Here is a 21,228-nt window from a genome sequence, read left to right as displayed (position 1 = left end):
CTTGTGTGGTCTGATGGTGAGGGAAACTGGAGCCCATAGTGTTCTGCCACAGAGGATGAGTAATTCCCACAGACACCAATGAGAGTTTCTTCTGGCTACTGGGTGGTGGAGCGGGGAAGAGACAGGGCTTTCCCTTGTATCCAGTGAATAGAAAATGCAACCTTCTGCACCCCTTTCCTTCTCCACTCCCCCATCTTAATATTTGGCCCTCACTCTACTCCCATTAAAGTTGTTAGCTACCCAGACATCGTGTAAGTCACTGGTTTTGCCTGCACAAAGGTGGTCATTAATCTCTCTCACCAAGGTAGTCCTGCACATTTCCAAAACAGCAGAAGTGTTTTGTGTTTCCACCACCCCTTCATGCACCTCTGCTCTGAGCAGAGCTAGACAGTGCTCTGATTAAGAATGCCATTGTCTTACTTATCCACACTGATCAGTATTGTCTCATGGTTTCCTAGTACTCAGTCTGCCTGTGTCCGTCTGTTTTCTCTCACCTTATTCCTAAATCATAAGCTGTTTGGGACGGGGACTGTCTTCTTGTTCCTTGGGTGCATCGTGCCTAGCACTGTAGGGTGCAGATCCATGACTAAGACCCCAGTGTCTTACAAGAGTCAAAATACCACCTCCGCCTCTAGGACTGCACTAGCAGAGCTGGACTCTAATGATGATACATTTGAAAAAAAAAATAACTTAGGAAAGACACAGTCTGGGTGTTTTGTTTTGCCTCTCTAACACAGGGCTTTGCCCATCTGCACACTTCACATGGGTGCTGGGAAGTTTAATCATCAGAAAATGCTTTGAGGTCTTCTTAGCAAAGAGCGTAAAAAGAACCAAATATTCCTATACTCTCCACCTGCAATGGTAACTTGCTAGGATAAGTAAGTGCATCTCATTTCCCTTCTACTGATCAGTTCACATAGCTGACTATCACTGGCAGCAAACAGTATTGCCTGTTCAGCACGCAGCTCAGGCTCTCTCCAACTTACTGTGATTGTTGTTTTTCTACCCGTAGACCTCATATACCTGTCAGCAAGTTAGTGGTTTCAGAGTCTTATGACACCTACATAGGTAGAAGCTACCAAGTTACAAAAGAAATCATCAGTGAATGTAAAGGCAAAGGTAAGTGGTGCTGCTTCTGCTGTATAATGCTTCCGTAGGGATCAGAAACAAAGAGCTGGTTCTTCACAGCAGCTGAGATCCTTAATTCACCTGGGTGTCTGAAACAAAACCGCATATTTAATTCTCACTCTTCTCCCCAGGACACTGGCAGTTCAGGACCCAGATGGATCTAGGTGTTGTTTCAGGCCCAACTTTTTCAAATATTCTGCTCTCTCTCATTACCAGATATGTCCACAATCACATCAGAACAAGGTGCCTGTTGAGACAACTGTTTTTAGGAGTCCTAATGCCCATACAAGCTGTGCAGTCTCCTCTGCAACTCACCACCACGATATTTCCACTCTCCTATTTCACTCAGCAGAAGTGGAAGGGGAGTCTGCATGCCTTAGTCTGGCTGTTAGCAAGCCCCATTCTTGCTTAGTCTTGAAATCACTACTGCAGCAGCCCAATTTGCACTGGGACAGAGACAGAGCGTTCTCCAAACATTACCTTGAAATAAACATGGGCGAATAGAGCCAAACGTGAAAAGCATCGGGATGGGATATTTCTAGAATCCCAGTCACGTCAGTAATTATGTCGCATTGATCCTTCCTACAGCTTTTCAGAAATCATTGTCCCAGGAAAGCAGGTAGAATTGCCCAGAGGCCAAATGCTAACATCTAAAGTCCGTCAATTTTTGCATGCCTAGCTTGAGACGCCTCAAAAGGGGCCTGATTTTCAGAGCATAAGCATTGAATAACCGAAAATTAGCCACCCTTTTAATATGCCTCGGGTTGAATTTAACAGTCAGGCATCCAAAATCCCTGGCCAGGTTTACAATTTTTACCTGGCCATCTCCATCTCTGCTTTTCCGTTTGAAAGATAAAGACAGTACATGCCTCAGGGGGGAAGAGACATAATTAGCACTTGTGTGTAAAGCACTTTTGGGTAGGAAAGCTTTGGGCACTGTTCCTGGATTAATGCAGCACCTCACTTCCAGTTTGAAGTATCAGCATCTGAAGAATTAGGAATATAGGCTACAATTATCAAGCCTGGATGCCTGAAATTAGGATCTTGGGTACATATCCACCCAGCTGAATAAAAAGGACTTGCTTTTCAGGAGGTGCTCCAAACTTGCATTGAAATCAAACAGGGACATTCAGCAGCTGTGACCGGATGCATTTTCTAAGTAGCTGAATAACCTTCAGGCACCTGGGTTTAAAAATGTTGAGCACAAGTAGGTCTGATTGTAATCCTGTTAAGTATTTTCCACTAAACATTTCAAAATGAAGTGGGAAACTTCCACTTTTGTTCAAAACTCATCATGTTTTTTTGTACAGTAGAGAAACCAAAATAGGTTTAATTGGAAAAAAAAAATACCTACGCAAAACAAATGAAATCCCCTTCTCAAATTTTTTTCTTCAAAGAGTCCTTTTCTTTTCTTTTTCTTTTTAAAAAAAAAAAAATCAGAGCAGCAAAGAATTTGCAACCCCCTCCAGCCATACGCACTTCATTAAAAATGTCTCAAGTATTTGTAGCAAGCAATATTTTCCATATATACAGACTGCATCATTAGATACGACACTAAACATGGCTAAGCGACATAAATAGACAGGATCGACCTTGGACAGCTGCTTTTTCTCCCCCTCCTCCCGAATGCAAATGTACCCCAAACACTGTGTTTATTCCTTTTCTTGCAGGAAATAACATTTTGATAGTGGCCCATGCATCATCTCTTGAGGCTTGTACTTGCCAGCTCCAGGGGCTCTCGCCTCAGAATTCGAAGGACTTTGTACAGATGGTCAGAAAGGTAATTAAGAACAGCGGGCAAAGCTCTCCGGCTAATGAAACTAAAGTAATAATTTAAATCTCCTTACACTGCAGAGGAGACTTTGTTCCCAGTATCAGTTAATTCAACCCATTGTCTGAGTTTCAGAGACTTAGGAAATTATGCAAGTGGAAAAGATTGGCTTAAGAAGCTTATCTTACATGTCACTTTTGTGACGGATAACACAGGATCAAAATACAAGCATACAAAGGGCTGCATGTTGCAACTGCATTTTATGCTTTGGGGATGGCAGCATCTTAGTTTTCCTTCTTAGGCCACTTCAGAGTCCTGGTGTACTCGGGGAAGTAACTTGAAAAATAACATTGCCCACTTACAGGTATTTGCCTCACTGACTGCGTGTTGCAGTGTTGTCTGTGTTTCAGCACTTGCAAGCACAGCCTGGGACCTGGAAATCTTGTCTTTGGCCTTGCTTGTTATCACTATTAAACGGAGATTTGTAGCAGAAAACTTTCACACTGAAGACATGAGAGCTAGAATAGGATCCAGATCACCCTCCCTTAGCTGTACTGGCTTTTCTGGCAATAGCGTTAGCCAATCTATCCCTGCTCCCTGCAACGTGCACACAACTCCTTACGGCAACTCTTTAAGTTAGATCTGCAAAGTTATCATCTGGCCTGATGATAGTTTGCCTGCAGAGATATACTTTGCAAACGGCATCTGAAAGTCCCACCCAAATCCTGCTCTCTATCAGATTGTAAATATCTTCTGAACTCTGAATTGAATTCTCCAGAGAGCCCAAGTGACTTTGGAGAGAAAATTGTAATGCCGTTTGAGAACCCCATCCTTGCTCCAGTTCTGTCACTACTCACTGCCTTTCTATTTTCTTTCAATATTTCTTGATGCAGATTCCATACTTGGGCTTCTGTTCCTGCGAAGAACTGGGAGATACAGGGGTTTGGCAACTTACAGACCCCCCCATCCTCCCTCTCACACACGGACCAACTGGAGGCTTTAACTGGCGAGAGACCTTATTGCAAGAATAGACAAAGCTAAACAAGCAAGCAAAACAATGGCCTTTCTAAGCATTGGAGAATGTCTCTTATATCTTGTGCTTATTGACAGTGGAAAAAATATATATATTTGTAACATTTTAGGTGGATCACTCAGCTGTTCTAGCATCTCTCCTGTAGAGTCACATTCATGCAAAAAAATCTCATCAAAAACTTAGGTGAATAGGAAAGGGCTCAATTAATGGAAGGAATATAAGAGTGTATAGCCAGGTGCTTGCACTGCAGGGAATCTCCGCTGGGTCAGGAATGCAGAGCCTGGATACAGTTTTCCTTCTTAAAATTGAGCTCAGATAACAAAATAATTCTCACTGCCTTCAGCACGATGTTAATAATAACTAGGACTGTGAAAATAGTGAACTTTCAGGGGTTGGGAGTGAGGTTCAGTTGCAAAATTTTGCAGAATATATTTGCAGTTTTGTTCTGGGCCATGTTGGCACCTTCTTCACTTTCCCCAGATTGTGCTAAATGGCAGTTTTGTGTTCCCCCAGGATACCTATACACTCAACACATTCTGTAAGATATTCTACCAAGCTAGAAGAAACAGCTCAGCATGCCATTTGTAGGTAACTTTGAACTATTCCTGTTCCTTACTGTGTTAGGTGCCTAGATATCACGCTGGTGGGCATGTTGCAAATGCCTGAAGATAGCTAAAGATGTACAACGTGGATCAGTGTCCAAAGAGAATTCTGAATCTCAAAGTGGTAAGAGGTTAAGCTCACACACAAACAACAGGACCATTTTTGAGTAAAGACCTGGAGCATTTTCTTCTCAAATGGGAATGAGATAGACATTATTCCAGATGTGAAGGCTTTTGGATTTCTGTAGCTGAAAATTCACTCCTGTACATAAAATTTAAGCATCACATAACCACTGAATTCCACTAAAGACCTCAAAACAGGGTCTTGCTTGATGCACAGAGTTCTGAAGCTAGACCTCTGCACAGGCATGAATTTCACTCCTTTCTGGATATTTCGTATAGCCCTAGCTTAAGCAGTCTTCTCTGAGGATCGTTACAAGGTCAAAACGATAAGCTGTACATTCAGATCGGGTTGATTACTTTGCTTCCTTTTCTTTACTGTTTATGTGCTATCTGTCTGGAATACAAAGCAGAGCGGAGAAACAGTTCATTGTAATAAAGAAATTGAAACACTAGACCCATTAGGATGCTACTTTTTCATACTGAGCTAACATCTTGATCTCATTGAAGTCACAGGAACTGCCAACATAAATCAAACCAGTGATCCTTTTAGTCCAGCATCCTGTCTCTGGCAGTGGCCACCACCAGCTGCTTCAGAGGAGGATGCAAGTGGGCGGTTATGGGATAAGCTGCTACCAGAGAAAATGTCTTTGACTCCCAGTAATCTGATTGGCTTATGCATGAGAGTCCGAAAACTTTTCGAAATAACATTTGCTGTTTGGGCCCTAGTTCAGGACATAGCTTGAGATCATGTGTAAATTGAACTGAATCGGACTTCAGCACACAGGAAAACATATGCTTTTTCCAGAATTGGGACTTAATTCCGTCTATTCTTTCTATCCATATATATTATTAGGTTGAGGGTTTTTAAGCCCTGCCAATTAGGCTTGACCATGAGGGGGAAATAAATACATAAATAAATAAAATCACATTAATTTCAGTGAGATCAGATTTAGCCTCATGTTCAACATACCCTATTAACCTAAAGAGAGCCCACTCCCTTCCTTCTTGAAACAGATAAAATCTGGTCTTGTGGGCTTCAGTGCAAGATCAGAATTTCAGAGGCGTTAGCTACGCTCGGTCTAGAATAATAGCAACTAGCTTATGACATGGAGCTTACCAAGAGAAGTATAGCAGATACTGTACAGAACTTGAATCAACAAATAGCTCACTCTGTGCAATATGTACATTTTCATGACACGTAACAATAGTCCATTATTTATACACTCACAGTATACGTAATACCTTGTAGGACATTCGTAAATGCATTATTATACCAGGGATGTATACTGAAAAGTCAGGGAGATAACTTATATGACAGAAAGACACTGCGCTGATATCTGTGCAGTTATATTACTGTCACTTTTATTTTTAATTATAATTTAAACTATTTTTGGCTATGTACAGACCTTCTGAAGAGTGTTTACTGCTTGTTTTCGTCCATGCGTACTCATTGCAAACTTGCAACAGCATTTATTTAAAATTAAATAAATAAATGACAATCAAACCAAAAACAGATTTGGCTATTGGTGTATATTTAATTATGTGGATAACCTACTGTTACATGCTGCAGGCTTGCCAGATATAATATAGTATGCTGGGTAACATGTATGCAAACTGGTGACAGGCTATCCAGATTCAACCTTTATTAATCACCATTACAGGAATTTGTTTAGACAGTAGCATGTAATATGTATGGAACAAAACTTATATGCATAAAATGTTTAATATTGTAACCGATCCTTACATATAGTTAGTATTTTAAAATAAGAGTTCAGTTTGAGAAGGGGGGAAAGACCTCAAAATTATTCTCATCTTACAAAAGTATATTTTTGGATGTTTGGGAAAGTATTTCGGCAATTGCAGTCTGATCTCACATTTTAATTTCATGTGCCAGGAATCTGAGCTTAAAAAAAAAAAAAAAAAAAAAAGCAAAAATACTTTCTTGAGTATTTTATTCTGTATTAGGGGTTTTAAGTTAAAGAAACTAGTGCCAATAAGATACGTTTTTATTCATTTTAAAACCATTTCAATGCATTATTGAAAGGGAGATAAAAACTTTTAAAGGAATGTATAATTTATTTAGAAAATTCAGAAGGAGTATTGCTGCTTCCCATGTGGCTACATTGCCACTTATTGCTGTGCATTCAACGGCACTTTTGTGTTTTGTCCTGGAAGAGCATAGCTCTGATCCAACCGGAACGAACATCAGTCTTTCCTTTGACTTCCCCAGGAGTCCGATCAAGTCCCTTCCCTTCAGTTCAGAGTAACCGCAGTCATTAGATACTCATCCAGCCTTCTGGTTAAAGAATAAGGCTGAAAATCTTGCAAGAGCAAACTGGAAATTCCAGGTTTGGGGTTGCGTCAAAAACAACATGAGAATCAGAGACGCAGTCCAAGTCAAGCGCAGTTGCAGATAAGTGGAGATGGTCAGCAGCCACAAGAAGGGTGAAAGATGGGCTTAGATAGTAAAATAGAAAAAAGGATATAGAAATCTGACTCAAAGGTTTCTCTAGTGCTTGCTGGGTTCCACGAGCCCTGAATCCACTGTAGTATGGCCTTTATCTGAATGTTTTGCCTATACCTCCGGCCCTTAAGTGCAGCAGATGGGGTTGCAACAGCCAAAGGCCTTGATCCTGCCAACTCAGAAATGCAGGTGTACCCCTTTGCCCACGCAGGCTCCACTGACACGTATGAGATCCTACCGGTCACACCATTGGCTCTGCCAGACACAGGACACACTGTTCCCATTGTGCTGAGTGATATATGATTTTGTCCATTGTTTGTGGCCATTTTACTGCAGACACAGGGTGCTATGTTTGCAGGGTGCTGCATTATAAAGCTCCCTTTATATTGGGTGCAGGTAGCTGCAGCCAGCTCCTTCTTGGGGCCAGGCCTCCAGCTGGTGTGAAGGGCATCGCTCTGTTGAAAAAAAATCAGCAGATTATGCCTATTTACAGAGGGGCATGGCAGCCAAGTGATTAGGGCATCTTGCTACAGCTCAGTAATCTGAGCCTTGCTTTAGCTTCACGCTCAAGTCCACCTTCCAGATGTGAATGGGTATTCAGGGGAGATGGAGATGGCAGACATCGTTCCAGCCACGTCACTCCCTTGTGAGTTTTCGGTTACAGAAGCTGTTGTGCCTTAACCACACTAGCCCAATGGGCTGCTAGACTCCGATGCCCCTATGCATTAGCTGAAGGTTTGAACTGTTATTTCTATAAAGTCATTTGAGAAAATTTTAAGAGCAGCCAACTTTTTCTGTGGCATTCATTGCTTTTTATTATGGCTATTCTGAGCATTAGAAGTGAAGCTGCTGTAACCAAAGAGAGAGCCATTTTGTAGCAAAGAAAAAAAGTTGCGATTTTGCAAGGAGAGGAAGGGAAGACAAATCTAGCTTGCAGCGTCCCAGCCTGGAATTAATACCTTAGGGACTCTGATGCTGTTAGATTTGTATAGAGTGCCTCTATTTTAAAGAGGGTTTGTAGTTGTATATAGCATCGTCATCAATGCAGCCTTTCCCCTTAACTAGCTGACAGCTGATTGAAATGGAAGTCTTCCCCCCCCCCCCACCCGCATTTCAGTTATATAGTGTTCTTACAAGTGGAGGGCCCGATTCAAAGCCCACTCAGGCAAATGGAAAAAAATCCCCATAATTTCAATGGGCTAGGGACCATGCTACACAAGCTGCGATCCTGCCAAGTGTTCTCTACCCTCAACTGCCATCGACCTCCGTGGGAATTAAAGACACTTTATTGCTGACGGTGCCGAGCCCTTAAGGCCCTGATTCAGAAAAGCACTTCAGTAGGTGCTTACATCCCATGAATTTAAGTGGAAGCTAACTGAAGAGTACTTAAGTGCATTTCTGAATCAGGATGCAAAATGAACTTGATATTAGATGAAATTCAGATCTATCTTTGCTGGGAAATCCTTCTCTGTGCAGTTAATTGAAGTCCTTGCTGTGAGACCTAGAGGCATTGCTTCTCAAGTGTACAGTTTAAAAGCAACAGTGACCTGCCCTGTTGAACCAATGGTAGGTTATGAACATACTCAAATATAGATGAACTGCAATTCATGTCAACATGCTGCAGAGTAGTGGTAAGTTGTACACACACTGCTGTGAACTTGGGTAAAACACAGAATTTACACTTAAATTGCATTCCTATAGATGCATACAGGAGAGGACATAATATAGATAGTTGGTATATAGACTTGGGCTGATATTTAGCATCCGATTACATTCACATTCATTTTAAAAAGAGGGACACAGGATATTTTAGTCAGGCAGCTGCCAAATGATTTTCAAAGTTTAAACACGGGACTGAGAATTGATTTGCTGTATTTGTGATTATACTTCAATACTTAAAACATATTGAAATTCCATAAGACAATTACTCATAAGAAAGAAAAAGTCTAGTAGTAAAAACAAAAACACCTCTCTAAATGCAGAAAACATCATTTTAATCTTAAATAGACATGAAATTAGGTTAGCAGCAAATACGTTTAAAATGAGGTATAATTGATTAATCAAGCTGTAAATGCAATTGATTGCATACACTCCTCAGATGCCATTTAGATGACATTGCTTCCTCAAATACCTGAACACATTTACTGCTTGAGTATTAATGAGATGACATAATATAATGGACAAATATATGGCCAGCTTCTTTTTATTAACTTATTTTGTTCCCACTAAAAAGTACTTTCTGAAGTTTTTCTGTGAGCCATTCCAAAGACTTGATCTTTTCCAATGGACACACTCTCTTCCCCCCCCCCCCCATTTAAAAAGCTGTTGTGTAGTTCTGTTTATTAGGTTTTCTGTGTGATCAGATTGTATTTATTTGAGGGAAAAAATGTTTGTTGTTTAAAGAAAACAATCGTTGTATTGCCAAATAATTGCAGTAATTCCTTGTGACATCTGTATCTCTTTTTTTTATTTAAATCTCAGTTTCAAGTGCTAACAAATGTTGAAGCCACCACCACATTTTGATTTGCTTGTTACATTAAATGGATTTCTCAAAAGCTAAACAAAATGGTTGACAGATGATTTAATAAAGATGTTGTGCATCTAGAATAAAGCCCTTTGGCTGATATTTTGCCTATCGAGTACATTTAACCTCCTATTCCTACCTAAATTGAGTGAATCTCGAGCAACCACTCCGACAAAGCATATAGTGAATTACAACCCAGTGCAGAAAGCTAGAGCAACAAGTCCTGCGCATCACAGATATCCCATTTTGAAGCCTTCAGCAGAATTTATACGGCACATAGACCCCTTCCAGATCATCTTCCCAGGAAGTCAGCTGCATCTTGTGCGAGTTACCTTGCTCAGAGTTTCTCGGGGTTACTAAATATACTACTGATATATAGAGGACTTCAAGGATTTGATCTGTCTTCCAGTGAAATCAACAGAAATAGAGCTGGGCCCCAAATGATGATCTCTTTTCCATACAGTAACCTGTGTGAGTTTTAGGTATATAAGATTAGAAGTGCTAATTTTATTTCTAAAGATACTTCCTTCATTAGGTGCATCTTCCTTTTCATTGATTTTCCTCCAATATCAGTTTTCACAATGCTCCAGTTATCCCTTTTGCTTCCTAATTATATTAAATGCTATTGCCTGGCATTCCTGTTTCTCTTCAAAGCCGATTATTTTATGGCTGCAGTATAAAAGCCTTATGTTCTTGTCAATTGGACAAATGCTAATGAGGCAACATATTTGCATGCGTTGATGGAAAGTCTGAAAAACACAAAGAGAAAAAGCTTCTAATAAACTGCATCTTTTAGCAAACACAACAGACAGTGTATTCACAATTAGCCATTTCTTCCAGTTCGTTCAGACACAATTCCTACGGACACACCATCTTTTTTAGCCAAACCAGCTTCTTTATTAACAAGCAGATTTTCTTGCCAACATTGACCACACTTGCACTGAAATTTTTTGCTGCTACCCAGAAGGAGCATTTCAACATCTTGCAACATATTCAACATCCCTCAGCACTTCACTCACCATATAAAAATAACCCCAGTAAACAACAGGCATTGTTTAAAACCTAGCCATGTGGGTTTATGGGCATATGCAACATGCACAACTTCCTGTAGGATCATTGTGAAAACTTCCAGGATTACTAGAGGACAAAACTCTATTCTACTCTGCCACTGGTCTTCTGGGCAAGACAGCAAATCTGTTCACTCTCTGTGCCGCAGTAACAAGGCTTTTGTTGGCTGGGTTCGTCAGCACTGAAAACACCACCCACAAAGCATTCACCTAGAGGAGTAGCTGACCTGGGCACTGGGAGCTGCTCCATTGTCTAAGGAGTCAGGAAATACTTACGGCAACCAGGACGGAGTCCTAGTCAAGTGCAATCTTTATTGACCCTCAAGCTACAGCCATAGGGCCATGATACACCCTACTTACACACACTTAAGGTACTGGCGTGGCATCAATCGCCTTAGTATCAAAGCAGCTCACAGTCCAATGCATTTGTCCTCTCAACAGCCCTGTGCACTTGGGCAGTGCCATTATGCCCATTTACAAAAACAGGGGACAAGGCACAGAGCTTAGGGTGCATTTGTTTGAAAGGTATTTAAGCACCTAAAAGATGCAGGGTGGGATTCTGAAGAGCTGATGAAAAATCTCCTGCACCTTTGGGCACTGGTTCCCCAGCAATCTGTATTTTTTCCTAACACCCCCCCCACAACCTTCAAGCCCAAGTGTGACTTGATACAAGATAAGAGGTCACAACACCTGCCACCCTACACTCTTAGCACATACATGAGGTCATTCAAGTTTCTTGCCAGTGATCAGGGGAAAGGAAACCACCCAGTAGGAGGGTAGGAGGCTAGGCGACACCAACAGAAAATGGAGAGGGAGGCAGAGCCCCAAGTGTGATGAAGTCATGGTAAATCCACTCCCCACCCCGTTGAAAAGGAACCAGCAGCAAGAGCAGGTCTGTGCTTCTACAGCAAAGAGGAAGTTGGTGCAGAGTAGCAGCCGGGCTGTATTACACACCGCAACATGACTTTCATCACATTGCTTTGCCTGTTGCCTTTGTTACCGCTGCAAGGTAAGTGGCATTGATTGCTTTATTCAATCCTCTGCCTTAAAAGCTCTTACGCCGAATTATTCTGTTTTCAGAACTTCATTGAACCTACTGCAGGATGCATTTTTTTTTTTTCCAGTTGTTAACTACATTGTATTATTCTCACTTGCCTTTTCTAGTAGGGATTGCTGTGACATAAAGGCTACTAAAATCCATTTAGCCTAAAGTCCAGTTGATAATCACCCACCTTATGAGACCTGGAAGCTTAGTCAGGAGGGTTGGGAGCCAGGAACTCCTAAAACTTCTCATTTTGCACAATGAGTCATGGTCAGAACTAGCCTGCATGACCCTTTGTTTTGCCCAGCCATAAAACGGAGCCAACAGCAGCTGCAAAGAGTAACTTAGTCTTTGAAAAATGCTTTAAAAACCATAAAGTGCAATAAATGCTTGGTATTATTAGTCTTCTAACAAGATGCAGATTAGGATGCATCTCATCTCTCCTGCACACCCAAGCAAGGATCACATGTGGACAAGTCAAATAGAGATTTGAGGTTTAAATCATGGAACGAGCACATCCGCCATCTATAGATAAGGATCCTTGCAGCGTTCGCTCCTAATCCTTGCCGTTTCCATTTCTGATCATTAAGTCATGCATGTGTGGTCCTAGCAGAGTCCAGTATGAAATCCCAAAGAATCCCCTCTCTCCATTTCTTAAAGCTTTCAGAGCAGAAACTGTAGAAAGGCATCATGTTATCACGGTAATAATGGAAGGCTTCTTTGCATTAATTCTCAAAGAACATCACTATAGTTTTATTCACCTGTTATGAATTAGAGTCCAGATTAAACTTAATGGTCAAAAGAACATATTACAAGGTGGTATTCTAGTGTTTTCTTTATTAGTAATTGTGCTAGTTTACATAATGGTAATCCTTTGAAAAGGTCAGCTTTATCTTCACCCAAACTGATACGGTTATCTTGGTGGTGGCGGCAGTCTCCCTTGTACCTGGTCTAGGAGATGTCCACGCGGTATTAAACATCTACAAATTCTGACTAGCGAGGCAATGGTATTCAGTATTATTGAAGACGTCCGACAGGCTGATGGGGCTGACTACTCTCTTCTGTCCGGTCAGGAACAAAAGTGGGCACCATTGGCCTCAGAACAAGTGAATGAGGGTCTAACGTATCATCAAGCAAGACACAGGCAAGGCCCCGTTTACTCTGCAGCTTTTAAACGGGCGGCAGAATTCACTCCTTGCCACAGAACTGTGCTCCAAAATTTCACCTTTGTAAAAGGTAATTGCCTTATGGTCGTAAAGACAACCTTGAAAACAGGAATACAACATGCAGTATCGCAATGATTTCTGCCTCGATCAACAGCTGTACGAGGCATGAACTAACCTCGCTCATCTCTGTTCTCCTGCTTCTTGCTCCCCAGCCTGGCTGCACGGAGCCAGGCAGAGGGCAGGGAAGAGGACAGAGCTGGCTTCTCCTGCTTCCCGATTACAAGCTGAATGTGCAGGTGCTTAAACAGTCCTTCCTCAACAACAGATGCCAAGGTCCCCGTGGCTGAGCAGAGCCCCTGAACCTGGCTATGAGCAGCTTCCCCTCGTCAGGGAAATCCTATCCTCCAAAAAAAGCACATTTTACTGCAAGATTACTTTTCAGCTGTGAACCATAGTAGTGTGCAGAGGTTGGAAGCAGGAGACTGAAGGGCTTTTCATGATAGTAGAGTGTATTAACATTGCCAAACCAGACGACAGGTCAGCTCTGTGGGAACAGGTCCCAGGAGGCTGATCAATTTTGCCATAAAAAAGCTGATGGGATTCTCTTCATTTGTCCTCCTCCTCCTAACATCCCCCATGGAGACGGTATCGCTTCAACGGGGCAGTGCTGTCAGGAACTCCCCACAACCAGCACACTGGGAATCCCCAAAAGCTGCTCCAATTTATTCAACGTGCCAACTAGCCTCGGGGCCACTACAGCATCTGTAGTTGAGCAAGATACAGCAAAACCCCATCTCTCCTGCATCTGTCCACAGGAAGTCAGGTTGGGATAGCTATTTATAAACCACTCAAGTATGTCCCTATGCACATCCGTGTATGCATATGTATGTTTAAATATCTGCCTGTGTTTATGCACGTCTGGTTTGTGCACAACCTTTCACAGCATCTGATGAAGTGAGCTCCAGCTCACAAAAGCTTGTGCCACACACACACAAATTAGTTTATATATACACATCTATAAGGTTCAAGTCTACCTTGCCTTCAGATTAACGCAGCTGGCTCGCTCTCTCTCTATGTCCCTATGCCAGGATGATCCTATCATGACCAGCTACCACTGCTTCAGGACCACTTGCTGATAGCACCGTGCAAAGTTGGTCCTTGGCAGGGAAGTGGATTTGCCCTATGAGTCATAGGCGACAAAGGCCCACTTGCTCACGTGGAAAGTTTGTGCATCTCCAATTTAGAGGGTTTTTCTTTTCTTCTTTTATTCTAAAGAGCATTTTACCATTCAGACTCTGTTTCTCACACCTTAGAGTGTGAATTGAGAGACCCCACCACCCCCCTCATCCTGCTCAAAGTGACAGGAAATAGTAAATATAGATGCAGAAGGGCCCCTGTGGAGAACCACAGATGAAGTTGTCTGAGCTACTCTAACAAAACAAACCTGGTGACACATTGATAAATGGAAGTATAGGGGACTTACAAAAATGTTTTACTTGAGGTCACCAGGCCTCTGGCTACGGCCTCCAAATGCCATGAACCCTGAAAACCTAACTTATTGTTATTTCCCCATTACACTGGGTCCTTTTCACTGTAATGAAGTTTAATTCTGGGAGCTGGAAAAGGTATTGAAAGTAATACAAGTCAAAGTCACTTAAACAGAACATGTACTACCAAAAGATACTTTAATAGAAGAAATCCCAAAAGAAGCAATTTCTTCCTAAATCATAGCTTCAAGTTACGTAAATGGGGATAATGTTTGGCTGTGCACCCTCCAGTAATGCTAATACAGCTAATAAAGAGCACATCATGCTCCTGGCTGGTCTTGAGCACCTAGGATATGGCTTTGGCATTTATAATATAAATGGAAGCCTAAAGCCATGCTTGTTGAATGAATTTCAGAAATGTGATCATAATGCCAGTAATGGGTTGACCACACAATCTGAAGTAATTAGAATTTACCAAGTATCCCAATATATAGATCATTAATCAAGGCACCACTTCTTTATTGAGCATAGCTCTTTCATCTTCTTCTTTTTTCACAACTTAAGCCATTGAGCTGCCTTGAATGAATTCTTGCTTTAAGTCCAACAGCTGTGGTTGGGCTAGAATATAAATGACAGGTCTCCCCTTACTTACATGGTTGTAATTCAAGAACATTTCCACAGAAAATCAATGGAATGTTATTAGCTTAAAATGAAGAAGACTCAAGCCTGTGGTATTGCCTAATAGTCCATAACTCACAAGGCTAAGTCAGGATAGAAAAATAGAGGAGTCTTTCCTTAGTACAAGACTGCATCTTCTGTGCTTACTAGTACTGTCCAGACTAGGAAGAAAATTCTGTGGGGCCTGGTCCTCTTCCTCACCTGCTTTAAGCATATTACATCTTAACCATTTAACCAATCCCATTGCAGTGACAGGGCATTGGCCCCCCAGCTTTTTGTTCCTTTTTTTTTTTTTAAATCTGTTAGCAGGCTGTAGAGTCTTCCTTGTATTTCTGGTTTTGTGCCTTATAGTTGTGTGTGAAGATTTCAAGTGGCCATTTTGGGAAATCCTTAGCTAAAAATGTTGCAGGCGAGTGGAGGGGACTGGGTTTCCTGGCCCAGGTAGCCTCTTTCAGTGCTGTGTTCCCAAGCCCCATGAGACAAGCCTGTTCTGCAGCAATATCGGCTGACAAGGCCAGATAATTATGACAAGATTGCCCCGGATGACAGAAAGCAGAGGAATCTATGTGGCTCGACAAAGCATCCCCTTTTACAAACAGTCAATTCTTTTTGCCACTTCTGGGTTGGGAGAGCACACGTAATCAAGTTTGGAGTGAGATGGGGCTATAGATCCCCAGCTGCCTTACAAAACTTCCATTGACTTCAGTGGCAGCTAGAAGGCCATACAACATTGATTTTTTTTTTTTTTTTTTTGATTTTTTTTTTTGAAGTAAAACTAAAAAGGCAGAAATCAAAAGCTTTCCTGTAACTCAGACAAAAATCATTTCCCTAAAGTTCAGAGCCCTTCCACCCACTAGTCACTCAGCGCAGACACAAGCCTGAAAAAACACCAATTGAAAAACAAATTCCCATAAGTGCCTATTTAACTCCGATACAGTCGCTGCTGTTCATAATTTCTCCAACGAGCATTCGCTTGGAGGAGGCACTTCATTTAAGGTCACAAATCATTTTCACAAAGTATATTGCAGATTTCAGCATGATCAATTCTGGCTGTGAAGAAACAGCCTGGATTTACTGCCTGGACGTAAAGCCAAACAGGAGGAAAAAACAGAATCTCATTTTAGTTGCACATGTTGGGCCAAAGCCTCAGATCTGGACTTTGGTGGAGCTCCGTTCCAGTTTACGACAATGGAGCAGCTTTTGAACAGAATAGCTTTGATTTTCAGAGGTGCTGAATGTATACAGGTATTAATTTCAGTGGCAGCCACAGCCATTCGTTTCTTCTGAAAATTGGGCTCAGTAATTCAGAGTGTATCCTCTTTAGTCATTGGATCAACTTTGGTCCAGACTAATAATTAGAAGAGACTTTATTCGCTGAACGAATCTATTATTGTCTTCACTGGCCTGTTAGGTTGATAAGCCTCAGCTTCAAAACCCCTGCCCCAAACCTTGGTTCTGTTGGGAATTTCAGATAAAATCCTACAGGTCAAAAAGATGAAAATACTGAAGCCTCTTCTCATCCGTGGATGAGCCAGTTAAGAAGTTTATTTTGGACTAAAAGTATCTATATGGGGAGTTATACTGGTATAATTTTACTGCTCTGATTAATGTTAGTATAAAAGTCAAGCTCCATGTAGATGCAACGTTCTCTAGAAAAAGAGCAGGGGGCTGGTACAGCGTGCTTTGAGAAAGGCTGCCGCTTTGCTTCAGCTCATGTTTCACAACTGTTTTCTTTGGCAGGGGATTTTCAAGAGGTTCACAATGAAAGTGTGACCGTGGAGGAGGGAAAGGATTTAAAGCTACTCTGCAGTGTGCCTGGAGACAGCAAATCACACTTGCAGTGGTCAAACCCGCAGGGCTTCATCATTTTTCTAAATACCCATCGGGGTAAGTGTGAAAACCACAGCACAAGCTCCTTCCCCGTGAGGAAGGGGAAGGGTGGGCTTGCCCAGCTCCCACCTAATGTGCCATTTGACTCAGCTAGAGCCTAGCCATTTAGTTCTTGTGTGCAGTTAAGCCACTTTCCTACAGCAGGTTGATGAAATGGAAACCCCACCAGAGTAGTGTGTGAAATGGGCCTCGAATGATGAGCCATACTTACCACAAACACCATTACCCCCTGTGCAGAAACATGGCCTGGTCTTAAAGGTCTGAACATGCTGTTGATGCTATCTGACTGATCCAGGCAGCAGTGGCTGATCCATTGCTTACAGTCCCCATTGTTATTTTCTCCATCAGAGGCAAATGCTTTGCTAACAAGTGGGGTGACCAGTGACTTCTCTAGCTGTGGCGACTGCCAAGCTATACAAACATATCCACAGTTACCTTGTCTGCCCCCTCCCAGGTCCTGCCTGCACCCGTATACCATTTCATCATTCCTAGACAGTCAGCTGGATTAGGGAGTGTCTTTCTGTTATCTTTTGTGCATTCATTTGCCCATCACAAAGGGGCCTGCTTGTTTTTAGGACTAGTCTGTTCTACAAAGCTTTGCCAGGAGAACCTAGAGCACAAAATTCCTCTGCAGCACCAAAAGCCTCCTTTAAACCAGCTCTGCCAGGCACTGTAAGGTTTCTGTGGTTGTCCAGAAGCCAGCAGAAGGCATGTGTGGGAGCATGGCACAAGGTGCAGGAACTTCTTTCAGCAACAGATGCTTCCCAGTGCCACCCCACTTTTTTTAGGCATGGGTTTTTCCGACCCTGGGAACACCTGCATGTGCAGTGTGCGCAGCATTGCAGCTGTGTTTGTGGTGCTGCATACTGCACATCTGTGTTGCAATATTGCACATCTGTTCATCTGGACACACCTCTGAGAGCAAAGTTATCATGAGGCCTGCAGTCTAGGCGCCTGGGGAGCTAATGTTGAACAGGGAAATGTCTCATGAGTCTTAGTACCTGAACCAGGACTTTTTGAATCATAATTTGGGATTTGCATGTCTAAACTCCACATGAGCACCTAAGCAGGGCCTATGTCCTTTAGTGGATACAGCACTCAGGCATTTGCAAACATCCTGCCAATTTGACTTCAGTCCCGACACAGTATTACAATACACAACAGAAGTTATCAAGTGCAGTCTACATAGTCAAATCCTCGCTAGCATAACTGTGCCGATTTCATACCAGCTGAAGATTTGGCCGTAATCCTAGAAGGATGTGTGATAATCTCCTAGTTGAATGTATAGTATTATATAACTACCAAATACGAGGACAAGCATTTGTAAAAAACCCCGATCAAAACATCAGTGTTTTTGCTTCTCTCCCATGTTAGTGGAGGAACAGAGCTCTGCACCACGTGCAGACACTCATTTTTATTCTGAATAAATCCCATAAATGCTTCTTGTAAGAAGCTCTGTGACAAACTGCCTGATTAATCATTTTCTTCTACCCTCTTTAGAGGCGTGCGCCTAACCCAGCTCTCCTTCACAGATTACAGAAATTTGATTTTTTTTTTTTTTTCTCCACATTTAGTCATTTCCAACAATTAAAATGCTCCTTTACTTTCCTTATTAGTCCAAATATTTTATTTTTCTTTTTCTTTCCCCACGAGGCTTTTCAAGGCTTTTAAAAGTTATCAGTTTGAGGTCTTGCAGTCTCCCTGGTGGCAAGTCCAGTTCCTCAATTTCAGTTCACTTTAAAAGGCACATGGTTACTCTCTCTGCTGTGATTGTGGTGAGAATCAATGCACATTGCTCAGCTCAGACTAAGGGGTCACATAGCAGAAAGAGGAAAGAAGGGGCTGAGTAGCCAGACAGAGGATTAATATGCTGAAGGATCTCTATAATTAGGGAAAGCATTCATTAAAGGAAGACTGATTAATCAAAGTTAGAAACAAGGTTTGCAAATGCAAAAATGTTACTGAATCCAGAGGAAGGTGTAACGTTATCATTACCTTTCTGTTAGTCACAGAGAAGTAAGGTCCAGAGAAGTGAAGTGACTCATATAAGGTCACAGAGTGATTAGGACAGAAGCGCAATAAACCAATTTAACCTAAATCAATCAAGTCTGATACCGTGTACATCCTAAACCAGTTCAGTGCATATAAACCACTTTCAAAATTGCTGAAGCTGCTGTTGTGTTGCAAATCTGAACTGGTTTCCAATTGCTTACACCGATTTGTGTGTAATTTCTGTCCCTAGTTAGCGAGTCATTTTGAGAGACAGAAACAGAACTCAATTCCCTCAAGTCTCAGTTCTCATGACAGCGCAGCCCCTTCCACCTCACCAAGCTTCACCTTTCTAGCCACTTAGAGAACCCAAATCATCATGGCATCTGATAGCCACAAACAAGTGTACATGAATTCAGCCCTAGGGAGGGAGGGAGGAACGTCTAAGAGGATGAAGCAGCATGTTTTGGTGAAAAGGATGATGGACTGGGAATCAAATTAGGGTCTGGACTCGATGATCTTACAAGGTCCCTTCCAGCCCTAACGTCTATGAAATAATATACGTTGCGAACCAGCTTTGCCTGCTGTCTGATACAGGGCAAGTCATTTCCATATTTATCTACCCTCTCACTTTTTGTTTCTACCCCAAAAAGATTTCTCAGTTAAAATAAATTATATGAATTAGAACCAAGTGCAATGGGGCCTCAGTCTTGGCTGCGGCTATAGTAATGGTAAAGTTATACCCATTTAACAGATGGAGAAGAGGGGCAGAGAGATTAAATGATCTGAACAAGATGAATCAGGATGTCTGTAGCAGAGCATAACCACAACCTCTGGTTAACCGAGAGCCAGAAAGGTTGGGCTTGTACGCAAGACCTCCATCTGCCAAATCATTACGTTACTTCCACCTCCACATACTGTATATTTTTAGTCATCAGTACATCTGTATTTCCCAGTTCCAGCTACAAATGTTTCGCAGTAGAATTATTTGTTTACACTGAAAGCAGATGAATTTTTAAAAGTAGTTCACTCATGGTTAATAAAACCAATTTCCCCCCCATTATCACTTTGCATAATTGCGTTGCTCTCAGCTCCCTTAAGCCAAGGGACTTACTACACCATCCTTGTTTTTTCCCCCCTTACAGGTTTGAGAGACAAGAGGTTCAAACTTATCCATTATTCAAAGGATGAATTACTGGTTAGCCTGTCTGAAGTAAGAGTACAGGACGAGGGTGTGTATACATGCTTTCACTATGGCACACCCATCAGAACGAAGACTGTGAATGTTATGGTGTTAGGTAAGTCCCAATGAAAGAGTGAAATATATAAGTACCTAATAAAATCTAGGCTCCTCCTATCATTCTGCCTGAGAACAAAAGATTACCACATTATACTTTCGTTTTAAGTACTGATATTGTAGCGTTCACTGGGTTCAGTGACAATTGGTGTATGTGAATGAGGAGAACTAGACAATAACCTTTATTTCTGGAGCAGTTAGCCTTTGCAGACCCTTTGTCCGTCTCTCCCAGGAATTGGGGAGGGACCAATCTCCCAATTCCCAGGTCTTCTAAAGTAGGAAGCATCTCTGAAGTCTAACTGTTACCATCACAGACATGCCATGCCATGAATAAGTAACATCTGTGGGTAGTAAAAGATAGGAAAGGAGGAGGGCAGTCACTGGGAAGAAATAAAGCTATTTCTTTGTGTGGCTCACACAACTGGATTGTCAAAATTACTTGGTTAGGGAAGATTTGTGCTTCTTAATCTTTCTGAGTAATTGAATTGGGGTTAAGGAGGGTCCTGGCATCACAGACCAGTTCTCGCAGACTCCTGTTTAAATCCGTGGCACACAAAGACAGCATATGGAAGAGCCCCAACTCCTTCATGAGCTCAAATGAATGGAAGCAGGCAATGGCAGAGCCCAGCACCAGCTCAGCAAGCAAGTAGGCATGAGGGGGGCAGATGTTTTTATAAGTACATAGCCACCTTTCTGCATCTTCAGGTGCCTAAATATCTCTAACATTCAAGGAGTCCAGAGCACCAGTCCCAGGGTTAAACCACACCAGAAGTGTCTTAGGATACTTAATCCAAGTGCAGTTCGTTGCATCATCAACCAAATTCCTGGTTTCCTTCATGCTCAGTCATTGCAGGAGGGAAAATTGCCTTGGTTTCTCCCCCAGAAATCAGGGTTTGAATTAGGGGGAAGCTCATGGGGCTGAGCCCCCATTAAGAGATGAGAGCCAACCTATAAGATTTGAAAATCA

General features: G+C 42.0%; 2 protein-coding genes across 2 annotated transcripts in view; both read left to right on the top strand.

Annotated features, from left to right (window-relative positions):
- The window catches only part of UBASH3B (ubiquitin associated and SH3 domain containing B), a 105,548-nt gene extending 96,048 nt beyond the window's left edge, over positions 1 to 9,500 (top strand). The window contains exons 13-15 of the mRNA XM_019546902.1: positions 1,013 to 1,119; positions 2,799 to 2,908; positions 3,793 to 9,500. Of these exons, the coding sequence (XP_019402447.1) occupies positions 1,013 to 1,119; positions 2,799 to 2,908; positions 3,793 to 3,930 (355 nt within the window). The 3' untranslated portion in view covers positions 3,931 to 9,500. The remainder of the gene's footprint in view (positions 1 to 1,012; positions 1,120 to 2,798; positions 2,909 to 3,792) is intronic.
- Positions 9,501 to 11,672: 2,172 nt separating this feature from the next.
- CRTAM (cytotoxic and regulatory T-cell molecule) overlaps positions 11,673 to 21,228 on the top strand; it is an 18,342-nt gene continuing 8,786 nt past the window's right edge. The window contains exons 1-3 of the mRNA XM_019546901.1: positions 11,673 to 11,721; positions 16,826 to 16,972; positions 20,110 to 20,262. Coding sequence (XP_019402446.1) covers positions 11,673 to 11,721; positions 16,826 to 16,972; positions 20,110 to 20,262 — 349 coding nt within the window. The remainder of the gene's footprint in view (positions 11,722 to 16,825; positions 16,973 to 20,109; positions 20,263 to 21,228) is intronic.

The sequence above is a fragment of the Crocodylus porosus genome, unplaced genomic scaffold, assembly GCF_001723895.1.
Source record: "Crocodylus porosus isolate Cpor-Errol unplaced genomic scaffold, CroPor_comp1, whole genome shotgun sequence".
Classification (NCBI taxonomy): domain Eukaryota; kingdom Metazoa; phylum Chordata; order Crocodylia; family Crocodylidae; genus Crocodylus; species Crocodylus porosus.
Note: the sequence above shows the minus strand (reverse complement) of the source record. Positions and strands in the feature narration are given on the sequence as shown.